General features: G+C 40.6%; 1 protein-coding gene across 7 annotated transcripts in view; it reads right to left on the reverse strand.

Annotated features, from left to right (window-relative positions):
- LOC135223509 (protein dispatched homolog 1-like) overlaps positions 1-13,309 on the reverse strand; it is a 119,970-nt gene that overhangs the window by 15,082 nt on the left and 91,579 nt on the right. For 6 of the 7 annotated variants that reach the window (XM_064261957.1, XM_064261959.1, XM_064261954.1 and 3 more), the window contains 6 exons: positions 12,916-13,078; positions 11,340-11,463; positions 10,345-10,542; positions 7,498-7,783; positions 6,849-7,072; positions 5,992-6,174 (listed from right to left, as the gene is read on the reverse strand). In XM_064261957.1, coding sequence (XP_064118027.1) covers positions 5,992-6,174; positions 6,849-7,072; positions 7,498-7,783; positions 10,345-10,542; positions 11,340-11,463; positions 12,916-12,923 — 1,023 coding nt within the window. In that variant the 5' untranslated portion in view covers positions 12,924-13,078. Of the gene's footprint in view, positions 1-5,991; positions 6,175-6,848; positions 7,073-7,466; positions 7,784-10,344; positions 10,543-11,339; positions 11,464-12,915; positions 13,079-13,309 lie in introns of those variants that run through there. The other variant, XM_064261960.1, reaches the window with a different exon arrangement.

Consider the following 13,309-nt stretch of genomic DNA (forward strand, 5'->3'; position numbering starts at 1 on the left):
ACGCTGCGAACTTCCTCATTACGTCCCCCATTGATCTTGATGGGGGAAAGGCGTAAAGATCCAGGTCTGTCCAGTTCCAGAGCAACGCGTCCACTGCAATTGCCCCTGGGTCCAGAACCGGGAGCAATACAGAGGAAGCCTCTTCGTCCTTGATGTAGCGAACAGTCTACTAGAGGACGTCCCACAATCTCCATAACTGTTGACAGACTTCCTGGTGCAAGGTCCATTCTGTTGGTAGATGCTCGATTTCGGCGGCTGAGAAGGTCCGCCCTGACATTCTGAACCCCTGCCACGAATCTTGTCAGGATCTGATGCGCCTTGCGTCTGCCCATAGCAGAACTTCCTTCGCCAGGAGAAAAAGGGATCTGGAGCGAGTCCCTCCCTGATTCTTTAGATACGCAAGGGCTGTGGTACTGTCCGAGTTGACTTGAACAACCTTGCTTGACAGTCTTTCTTCGAAGAACTGCAGCGACAGGAATATCGCTGCCAGTTCCTTACATTGATGTGCCAGGCTACCTGTTCCCCTCTCCAGGAGCCTGACACTTCTTCCCCCCCTATGTGTTGCTCCCCAACCGGAAATGGAAGCGTCTGAGAACAACACTAGGTCGGGGCTCAGAAGATTTAAGGAGAGGCCCCCCTCGTAACTTCTGATGTCGAGCCACCATCTTAAGTGTACTTTACTTCGTTGGAGATCCTTAGGATCGCATTCAGGTCCTCTTTCGACGTCCATTCTTCCGCAAGGAAAAATTGAAGAGGCCTGAGGTGCAGTCTTCCCAGCGAGACAACTTTCTAGCGAGGAAATAGTGCCCAGCAGACTCATCCACTCCCTCACCGAACAAGCTTCTCTCTCTAGGAAGGCTGCGACTTTCTCTAACCCCAGTCGCTGACGTTCCTGGGATGGAAACGCCCGAAAAGCCACTGAATCCATCTGAATCCCCAGATACACGATGGACTGTGTCGGGGTCAGATGCGACTTTTCGGTGTTGACCAAAAGACCCAGAGACTTTGCTAGGGCTAGCGTAAACTGAAGGTCCTTCAGACACTTCTGCCTCGACGACGCTCTGATCAGCCAATCGTCGAGGTAGAGGGATATCCTGATTCCTGACGAATGGAGCCACTTCGCTACATTCCTCATAATCATTGTGAAAAACCATCGGGGCCGTGCTGAGACCGAAACAAAGGGCTCTGAACTGCCAAAACCCATGTTGTCCAAGACGAATCTCAGGTACTTCCTGAAAGAGGGTGGACTGGGACGTGGAAGTACGCGTCCTGCAGGTCTAGAGACACCATCCAGTCGCCAGGTCTCAATGCTCCCAGCACCGACTGAGGCGTCTCCATTTTGAACTTTATCTTTTCTACAAAAAGATTGAGCCTGCTCACATCCAGGACCGGGCGCCAACCTGACGACTGCTTCGGCACTAGGAAAATCCTGTTGTAGAAGCCCGGTGGACTCTAGGTCCAAGACTTGTTCCACGCTCTGTTTTCGACCATCTGGTCTAATAGACGAAAAGAACACTGTTCTTCTCTCCCTGATAGGATGGAGAGAGGTCTCTGGGAGTTGATGTCAAAGGAGGAGGATGTAGAAAGGGGATCTTGTACCCCCGCTCTACTATCTTGAGGGTCCAAGGATCCGCCCCTCTCTGCCTCCAAGCCTCCGCAAAGAATTCCAGTCTGGCCCCGACTGGTGTCTGAAGACGAGATCTTCATTTGCTGTTTTGGGTTTGAATGAAGCTCTTCCTCTCGAAAACCCTCTCCCTCGAGGAGCTGCTCTCGAGGGGGGTGCCCCGCGAAAGGGTTTGACTTTCTTCGGGGGTTTGCTGAATGTCGAAGTGGAAGGAACCGCTGGACGTCTTGAAGACTGAACCAAGAGGTCCTGGGTCCGCCTTTTCTTGTAACTCTGTGCAAGATCCTTTACCATAGCCTGGGGGAAGAGATGGTCCGAAAGAGGCGCAAAGAGCAATTCCGCTTTCTGAGCGGGAGATACCGACTTAGCAGTAAAATTGCACAGCAGGGCTCTTTTCTTCAGGAAGGCAGTTCCAAAATTCGAAACTAGCTCTCCGAACCATCCCTGACGGCCTTGTCCATACATGACAAACGCTGGACAGTCCCCCCCAGACTGAGAGAATCAGGCACTCCTAGACTGAAAGTCCAAGACTCCCAGACACCAATCTAGGAAATTAAACACATTAAGGGTACGAAGCAGTCCCTTCAAGTGGTGGTCAGTCTCTACCGGAGTCCAGGACACCTTAGCAGACGCTAAGAGAGACCTCCTCTGGGCGTCCACTAAACTGGAGAAGTCACCCAAAGCGGACGAAGGGACCTTTACTCCCACATCCTCCTTGGTCTCATACCAAACTCCTCCTTTCCCGGCGAGTCTAGAGGGTGGATGGGCGAAAGTGGTCTTGCCCTATCCTTCCTTCTGGACATAAAGTCTTGAAGTTTCTTAAACGCCCTCTTGGTCGACAGCGATGTCTTCATTTCGACGAATTCAGGGGTCTTTACGGTCTTGGAAGACGAAAGTTGAGAGGGAGGAGACCTAGGGGCTGTCGGCTGGAACTTCTCCCCGAAGGCTGAACGTAACAGCCTAACAAGAACCTTGTAGTCCGAGACAGCTGAAGCTACCGGCTGTTCTTCTTCGACGGAACTCCCCGGACTACTAAGTTCCCCTTCCTCCCTAAGAGGAACTGGAGAACGCCCATCAGGAGAGGGAGTACGTCCCGCAGTCTCAATCCTGAACAAAGACTTCCGTTGGTTGGAAGTATCCGCTACAGGTACGGAAGCGGCCTTACGTTGATCTTTAGAGGTACGGACAACTTGCGAAAGAGGAGCGTCCTTAGAAGCCACGTGAACTGTCTTAACAGAAACGTCTCTACGAAAGGAAGCGCGAGCTTCCTGACGAGCGGCGCCAAAAGCGTCCTGCTTAGCCAAGAGAGTCCTGCTGCATTCTCAAAAGCGGTCCTGCTTCGCTCGAAAAGTGTCCTGCTTCACACGGCGAGCGTCCTGCGGAGCGTCCTCAAAGGCGTCCTGTCTATAACTAGAAGCGTCTGCTTCGCGCGCCGAGCGTCCTGCGAGCGTCCTTAAAAGTGTCTTGAAGAGAGCTCAAAAGCGTCCTGTCTAGAACGCCGAGGCGTCCCTGCCGAGCGTCCTCAACCGCTACCTGCCGAGAGCGCAAAGCGTCCTGCTTCGAACGCCGAGCGTCTTGACGAGCGTCCTCTCCTGAGAGAGTAAAAGATCTGCTAGGAGAACGAGAACGTTGACGATCCGGAGGCGGAGAGAGAGACGAGCGAGCCGAGAGAGATGAGGCCGCTTCGTCCTCTTGACGGGCAGCCGAACGTCCTTCCTACGCTTAGGCTCGACTGCTGCTGGGCAAGTCCTCTGAGCCATCAGCGACGTAATCTGGTCCTTGAAGGGACACAAGGATATCCTTCGTGGTGACGAAGGAGCAAAAGAAGGGGCAGGACTGAGACTGCGAGAAGGCGAGGGGCGAGGGGACGCCTCCTTCCTTCTAGCAGGTACAGCTATCTGCCTCTCAGGTGAACACGCCTGTGCGTGGAAACGAACGTCCTCATCGGTAGAAAGCCTTCCTCTCGTTCTGCGGAGGAAAGGCGTCAAAAGCGTCCTCTGACGAAAGAGGAGACATAGGACGTGAAGCGTCCTCAAAGCGAAAGGTCCTTTTCAACGGACGCGAGTTTCTCTCCGAGCGCTCCACCCCTTGCGCGGGGAGGACGCTTCGGAGGGACGAAAAGCAATCTTTCAGGACACGCGCTCGTGCGCTGCTCCTTGGCAGCCTGGGATTTAGCAACAAGGCCTGCTGAAGGGACGCCAGATCGGTGGGGAGCCCCCGTAACCCTCTTGCGGCTTTCGACATACCCACTCCCTGAGTCCTGGGAGTCCGATAGAGGTCTAGGCCTAGAGGCATTATGGGGCCGATCTGACGCCCCCTCCACAACACTAGGGGCACTAACACAAACTTTCACAGGGCCGGTTTCTAGGGCCAATACCTTAGATTCGAGAGCACGAATAGACTCTAGAATCAGAGAAAGGGGTGTTACCTTCTTCCAGACAACAGCACTGGGGCCCGAAGGCAACAAAACAGGGATTAGGTTGGACAAAATCTACTGGTGTTAGAGGAGGAGAAATGTTACTATCCTTACCTTTAGTAGAGCTGCCCTTGGAGGAAGACCTCCTGACTCTATCGCGCTCCAATTTACGTCGATAGGTCTCATACATCCTCCATTTATCATCATCCAAATCCTTACATTCATTGCACCGATCATCAACCACGCAAACATGCCCCCTGCAATCCATACAAACTGTGTGAGGATCAACTGAAGGTTTAAGAAGCCTCACCTTACATTCACTCCTCACACACACTCTGAAACTTCCCGAACTTGATCCAGACATCATGTATCCAGCAAAAAGCCAATCCAAAATCAAAAACCAATCCACTATACGCGTGCCAATCCAACAATCCAGAAGTCGATACCAAAAGTCAATCCAGATAATATTAAGGCGAGATAATGAAAAAATCCTAGACGGAGGTACTGTAAACAGATGTTTGCAGCACCGGCGACAGAAAAAATATGAATAGAAAATGGGAATGGTTCCTGATATCCGCCCGCCCAGCGGCGGGAATGGGTACTACCACTGACCGCCCCACTACGTGTGCCGCGAATTTTGAATTCTGTCGGACGTCAGAAGTACAGCTATATATATATCGACAGGTAAGTTTCATGAACAAAACGTAAATTAATGAAAGAGAAAAAAATGTTAGTTTTACAAAACAATACATCTATATACCGAAATCATATGTAAGGTTTTTATTAAGAGTTCAAACATTTACAAGGCAACTAATCCCCTAGTGTAAATAGCAGAACTCCTGACTTCCCAAATTTATTTCTGTAGTGGATATATTCACTAGTTTTAGCACTTCTCATATGAAGGTTTCTTTAAAAAATTACAAATACTGTCTTTAAACAATGAAAAAAAGAAAGATATCTCTCATGTCTGTGTACATGCATGAAATTTATTAAATCAAAACGCATGCACACAAAAAAAACCAACATGCATCTGTGACTTGTGTGTGTGCAGTGTACCCCAAGTCTGAGCAAAACCTTCAACCCTCAAATAAGATTAACAGTAGTTCCCAGACTAATACGTACACTTAAAGGGAATATGCATATACAAAAGAATTAAACCACTAAGAACACCTGACATTCTCTGTTATTTGAAAATCATTTAAGTGATACATAGCAATTTCTTACTTCGGTATATCTTCACCTATGAACAATCTCAAACGCTCATTTAACGTTGCTTAAAAAAAAGGAAAAAAAAGCATTCCTCAATAAAATTAATAATTACATCTCACCTATGTTTTAGGTTATACAATTCCAACAGTTAGCCTTAGAATTATTGTAAATTACTTAATAATTCAACATAACATTTCCTCATAACTTGTGGTTTCTTTTATCCCCATAAGTACTAGATAACATTTCAATATTATGTACAAGTTTCTTAGTTTGTTAAATTTGTTGCTATACCATTCTACAAAAATTTATACCTACTTTATTATTCCTAAAGTGTGGGTACTATATTCAAAACCAAAATAAAATCCACCACCAAAATTGGAGGATCAAAACCTTGTCCAGACTTACAATTCTAAACTATCGTTATAAACTCGACTTCCTATCTACGAAAAATAATATATAACAAAACAGGTAGTAATTTTCTGAATATATAAAACCTGGTGTTATTTTTGAAGGTGACTACAAATAAATTTCCCTAATGAGATATGATGTAAACAGGGTGGGCAAAAATGTCTTTGATTTACAGTGGAATTCTGCATAAAAACTACACTGCTGTATTATTACATAAAGAAAATTTCATCATTTAACTGGATGATTTCTACAAGTAATAGCAAGGCCTTGTTTTACACAAACAATACAAAGGAATTTTTGAATAAGTTACCAGTTTCCATGTACTATATCATACCTTTGGATTTAGAAAAGCAGCATCAACAAGATAGTGCAACACAGTATACACTGCTCTATGCTGTAAACAAGCCTCAGGAACCTTCTGGCATCCTATTCTACCGTTACATCCTCCTTCAACTTCTAGGTTCAGCTGACGAGCACATTTCCGCAATAGGTGCTGGACATCTTGAACATCTTTTTCCTGGAATAAAAATTTAAATACAATATTCATTGAGTAAATTAATTCTCAACTCACAATTAAATGGAAAACCAGGGAGGATCCATATTTGAAATAGAAATCTGAAACACTGGTATGAGTTTTGTCGTCAAATGAAATCATGAAGACCAAAAAATCTCCAGATTAAATGTAATGCCTCAGGATAAACAATTTTAATTTACATGGAATTATAATAATAAACTAAACTGTGGACAGATAAGTCCCAATTTGCTATGGATAATGAGGCCTTAGTCAGAATGTCAAAAATTTAGCTAAAAATTCTATGTAGGAACAGTGAAACTTTAAAAGAAACTCTAAGGTCCATAAATCCTATATAGTAATATGTGGGTATATCTACCATCCCTCAGACAACTGTACAATATGTTGTTAAACAATTTCATGGGAACCTTTATTTACAAAGGTGATAATGGTGGCTGGTCAAAAAATGTATCATAAAATGTCCTAAGAAATGAAAGCATTTGTATTTCTTTGGCATGAACTTTTGTAATCTAAAAAAAGCTTTAATAAGAGACAATTTTGTCACAAATCTCAAAAGGCAAACTTATGGACACCAAATAATACTTTACATATGACTTTATGACCTCCAAACTGATTCATGATTACAGTCTCACAAAATTCTGATTAACACTTGCACTTACTGTTAAATGGTGACATGAAGATTTGTTGGTGAGGAAAGCAACATAATTAGGCAGAGACCAGGATGGGCAGCAATGCCCAGGAGTTGAAGTTTCACAGATTGGAAGAAATTCTGCAGGTGATCGCAAGATGTCATCTAACTGGCAGATTTCCTTGAGGTGTTTCAGTGTTAATAAAGAATCTTTCGGCACTTTGCTCTTGATTACCATATGACCATATTCAGGCACTGAAAAATAAATCACATATTTAGTTTTTGTCACAATGTAAATAAAAACATCAACATATCATATCGACTGGTGATCCTTCACCATAATGACTTGAAATAATGACATGATAATTTACCTTTGACAATTTTAAGTAATGAACTCCTTCATTTACAGCTAGCATTAGGAAAACAGTTACTCTAGAAAGAAAGTATAAGAAATAAACTCGAAGGCAAATCTCGCACTGGAAATTCTTTGCTTTAGTTTAGGTTTCAAATTTCCATTGTTAATAGATTTCTTAGACAGGAGCTTTTATTTAAATATTGCAGTGATATCAAGAATATTTCAGATTTAGTCTTAAATGTAAGCGCTGTCAACAGAAGCTAAAAAATGAATTCTATTCTTACAACAGCTTACTCAGTAATCAACTTTTTATCTTAAGTCATACCAACAGGACCACAGAAGAAGCCATCTTCCCCAATGTGTTCATGATGATCATGGTTGTGCAGTTCAATTTCATGATAGTGACCACTATGGCTGTCAATCCATTCCTCATCATCATCACCATTAGAACGTCCACCATCGTGGCGTCGAGAACTGTCCACAATGATCTCTCTCAGGGTGAAAATTGGAGTTTCAAAATCATCTTGATCATTTGTGTTGTTAGCTGTTTGTCCGGAGGTACAGTTATCAAATACTTCGACGGCTCCTTCTGGCGTCATCTCGATGCAAACCTGCAACAATCAAGAGAGGATGGATTTTTTTCCTGCTATACATATAATGTCATCAATAAAAACAAGAACAATAACCAACAGCGATGTTCTAGTTGAGGGGAAATTTTTTTAATCCATTGCCTCATCTCACAGCTTCTCTATTTTGAATTTACTGTTTTAAAAATGATCTTTTCCTCAGTCATCTCGTCTTATGATTTCATGAGTCTTTGCTGAGTTATCTCTTTTGAAATACTCATTCACTTCTTTCTTCTCTCAATAACTTCCACAGACTCACAGACTCTTGTATCTCCTCAAACAATCTGCTGGAGTTTCACTCACATCCATCCATTTCTCTATTCCCTCAAAGCCATAAATTCAAATACTACCTCTACTTTTTTTTTTACTGTTAAATTTACTTTTATCTCTGACTCATGTTGGGTATCACATTACACCAATTTTGACCTCTGAAATGGTAGTGAAACTAACATTTCAGCTCATTTTTTCAGCTTTCAGCTCATGATAAAAGCTTCTTTATCACTTCCTATTTGTAAATTCATTCCAAGTCACATCAATTATAATTCATAGTAGGTCCCTAGTAATTCTAAGATATAGTAATACTCCATTCTATGCTTACCCATGAGGGCACACAAAACTTCCACCGTCTTTCCTGAAGACTTCCACCCTTTCATTTATTCACAATCATTTTCCTATCATAGTTTTCGTAATTCTTCCTTAAATCAGCAGTATGTGTTGGTATCACAGAATCAAAATTGAAGAACTTCACAGTGTTTCCATAAACTTATTTGCCTTACTCCTTTGACTTTGCTAGTTGAAGGATTGAACTTTTATTCTGGTACCCTTTGAACGTCCCTTTTAAATTAAACATTATAAACTATGAAAATTTAACTCATGTTCCCAGTTTGCACCTCTGTCATTTATTGCCCATTCAACCAGTTTACTCAATAGTTAGCCAAACAAATACACTTCATATCTTTATTCTATATTTTCTTCATATTCTAGCCTAACTAATCCAAATGTTTCTCATTTAATAGCATAAAATATTTTCCTGAATAATTTCACAGGGCTCCATCTTCATCCTTTCAGCGAATACTACCTAGCATGTTTACACTTTCTATTACCATTTGTGACACTGAGACAAAACTCGTGCAGTCATTCCCAATCCTCAAAGAATTTCTACAGCAATTAAGTCATTCCTCTCATAGATTCTGTAGTCAGTTTAAAGGCAGCTTACATCCCATCCATGCCTTCAACTTTCTATTTTAGTTTTTTAATAAACTGTCATGAAAAACAGACAGAAAGAGAATTCCTAAGTTGTGTGATAAAAGAAAAGGAAATAGTGATTTAGTAGCATTTGCCATTCATCTCAGACGTTTTCCTCCTATTGTTTTTTTATCCTCCTTATATGTACATACATTTGTAACTTCAGCGCTTTTGTTTCTGACATCTAAAAGTCCTCTTATCTACATAATTTTACTTTTAATTGCATTCAGTTTCCTTTTCGCATAGAGCAATTTAATTTCGAACCAAGTTCTTTTTCTATCACCTGAACATTATTTTCCTCTGATGATCTTGTTAGATACTGAACTCTCTTAAGTATTCACCTACTGCTCTTATCATTTACAACCCACCAAGGACTAACCTCATCAAATACTGCAGTTTTCTGCAATCTTAATTTACTGTACATAATGCTAAAAATTGCTATGTGAACCTTCCCTCTCACTTTTAAACACCTTTTGGCTATTTCACCTAGATGTTCACAGTAGTACTTTCTTCTATTCTTCTCTATTACAAATAAAATTTACAGTTCTAAGTGGGTGCGAAGAGCAGAACATATTCATTCTTTATGCTATTACATTTTATTCTAATTATATTTCAAGGGTGCTACCTCCTTAGGGTTTACAAAGATGAATAACAAATAATAAAAATAACAAATAATAATGAACCAAACATCTTTCAGTTCTCTCCTGGAGATGGAAAAAGAAAGCCGCACATTTACTGAGTAAGTATTTACATAGTATTTTACTTAACACTCTAGTACTTTCAGGCCCTATCTGTGGCCCTTCCTCAGGAGTAGGTCAGACTGGGTTACAGCCCAGCAGTCTTCTCTGGGCTTTAACCCGGTCAGACTGGGTTACAGCCCAGCAGTCTTCTCTGGGCTTTAACCCAGTCTGACAACCTACACATCTCTTGAGAAAGGGCCACAGATAGGGCCATTATTTCCAGGGTTACACGCATGTTCCAGGGTTATGACACCTACAACGCTCATCTGGCAGATGAAATATGATACCAAAAATGCAAAATAATCAATATTTGAAGGGTTTTTTTTTGATGAAAAATGCCATAAGAATGCAGTTTACATAGTTTTCAATGCACCCAAAGCATTAAAAGTACGGTTTTCTTAGGATTTTTGACGATGTTCCGGCTTACGACGATTTTCGGCTTACGACACGTCTCAAGAACAGAAACCCCGTCGTAACCCGGGGACTGCCTGTAATAATAATAATAATAATAATCTGCTTATTAAAGACTGATCTCTGAAATATACATAAATCTGAACCCACCTTGTGCCTGTGGACCGGAGGATCTTCATCCTCGTCATCATCATCATTGCCGTTGTTCTGGTTGTAAGAAAATCGAGTCTTGAAACTGGGGTCACTTGCCGGGTTGACGCTAAGGGGTCCATTGTTACGAGTTGCCTCTAACAAGTTCTCCCAAGCAGTAAACCTCTGGCTGATCACAGTGCCTCGAGATTCAAAGCCCTATTAAAAAAAATGAATAACAATAATAATAGAAAAAAAAAAAAGGATATGTTTGTATTCATGTAGAACAACAATAACCAACACATTTCAGTTTGACTAATATGGTATCAGTTCTGTCGTACCTTCGACACTGTAAGAGCTTGAAACTTTAATATTCTTGTGCTTTCCTTGCTTTTTAGAAGTTTTATCAGTTAAGCATCATCTACAAAATAACTTATAAACTACAGATCTATAAACCTTTGTACATTCTGAGATACAAAAATGAGTCAATTCCTAAACTTTAGAATATTCATGATAGTTCTGAACATGGCAAACACAAATGCAATACGAATTTCACATAGCTAAAATATTATTCTAATGTACAAGTATTTCCTATGAAAACACTCTACACAACTTTTTTGGATCTGTAGCGTAATAAAATTTTTTTTAATTACTACATACAATATAAAGATCTGAACAGTGTTTCTCGAAGTATTTCACATTGCACAGATTCTATTTACTACTACAAAATTCTGCACAGTTATCATACAGTGAATTACTGTGATTAAAAGCATCTGCCGAGTCCCATTTCCTGAAGCTGGAGAGCCCAGAGGAAATATTCTAAAAGGAAGCAGCTGCAAGCAATGCAAAGTACTTTTAGTATTGTCTACATTGTGAAATGTAAGCCACATTGTAGGTGGCAGCCTCTACTGAGACCAAGCATGAAGGCCAAGCTTCTAAAATCACACCATGAAGCAATATTCTAGTCTAGGGTTTTGAATGTAAAACTGTACAGGCAAGCAGACAATCATCCTTACCAAAGCAGGGTCAGTGAAAGCAGGAAGAGGTCGAGCAGTAAGAGATAAGACGAGACAGGTGGCAACGACAACGACAACACTGCTCAGCACCGCATACGGGTGGTGACACAGTAGTCGAGCATACCTGAAATAATGAAGGACGTTGCAATAATTCTAAAGGACTAAAAATAAAGGCTACACTGATGTCAATTACAAGTGTACCCTCTTACTATAGTCTAGTCGGACCAAATTCTGTCTTCAAATTTTTCCAATTTACGAAACATGTAAAGGTTCAATCTATGAATTTCACCTTGCTCTAAAAGAACTTGAGTATAATTTAAAACTCATAACTGTGCTATAAATTCACTTAATACCTTAATCTAGTAAATCTAGCCCTTACTATAATTGAGATTTGGACAAGTATATGGCACCAGGGGAGTTGGCTACTCTCCCTTCCTACCAAAATAAAGGAAGATTAACCTCCCAAGGCATAACTGTATTTTTTTAAGACTTCAAAATAAAAAATCTAAATGTTGTCTTTTATTAAAGTTATGTACCATCTTACACTGCTGAAGCCTTAAATTTCCTATCCAATTTATTCCAGTCATTTACACAAACTAGATCAGCTATATCATCTTATCATGAGACATTCCAGTCACTAACACAACACTCAAATAAACTCCTCATTAGCCAAGATACATATTCCCATAGTACGTATTGCAATGCAATAGGAAAATTACAAGGATTTAAATAAAACAGAACGGGTGAAACTCAGTAATTTAAAAACTTATAATTACAGGTCATCTACTACTGCTCTGCCATTCTGCTACTAGTACAAACATGGAAAATCATCTTTTGGCAGCCATGTCTTTTCAGTGGTGAACTAATTCTAAGCCTCTACTTCATCCACGCAAAAGTATTTTGCCAGTTTTGCTTTTCAAATAAAAAACATGGGGCAGTGCTGGTAATTACCTCAGTGTCACCTAGTAGAATGCTTATTTACTGTAAAAACAGTTTTAACTTTAAATAGAAATGCCATCATAATGGGAAGATATGTAACAATAATCTTTAGTTACTATAAGCAGCCTTATACAGACATATTTTAATTATCTAGTCCCCTTTGAACTGGCTTAGAACACCTATCGAAAAACATTACCATAGTATTTTACTACTACATACAGAATAATATTTGTTATAGTAACTGTACTCTTCTTATTAAACTGACATCAAAGTTTAAAAATTAGCAAAACTAAAAAAGAACATCACCTTTGATAAGCTATGATAACAACATTAAAAGAAGGGAAGCAAGTAAATTTCAGGGAAAACAATAAATAAATAAAAGCAAAATTTTGGCCAAATAACATGACTCATCAGAAATACAGCATCAAAATAGTATCAACACTAATAGTTACATATTAACACAATATTAAAACAGACAAAATTTAAGTTTAGTAAGTATAAAATGACTAAAACAGAGACTAACTAGACAAAAATCAAAACGTAATTTGTACTGTATGAAAAGGTTAAAAAAAATGGGAAATGGCAAACTATGCACAATATGAAAACCACACCACTGCAACAATTGGTCCCACTTTACCAGATCATGTTGGTAGGATATGGGGAGGACTCCTGGACGCTTGCATGATGCACCACAATCCCTCCTCCTCCTTCTCCTCCTTCGACTTCTTTTTCTTCACCTATGCTTCACGGTAGAAGGTCAACTGGTGTAATGTTAGACGCCCTCTTCCTCCGGTCTGGGCCTATGAAGAAGAGAAGAATTACTTACAATTACAGTAACTGACTGAACAAATGTCCTTTTCTGAACTGGGAAATGTGTTTATTATTTGAATAATTAATCATTTTGGGTTTAAGAGGTCATTGCATTATAAATAAAGCTTCTACAGAAAAGAATTGCCTTGTGTAAAGAACTAATACAGACTGAATAGGTTTACATTAAAAAAAAATAAATCAAACTAGTCAACTGACAAATC

Source organism: Macrobrachium nipponense, chromosome 10 (genome assembly GCF_015104395.2).
Source record: "Macrobrachium nipponense isolate FS-2020 chromosome 10, ASM1510439v2, whole genome shotgun sequence".
Lineage (NCBI taxonomy): Eukaryota > Metazoa > Arthropoda > Malacostraca > Decapoda > Palaemonidae > Macrobrachium > Macrobrachium nipponense.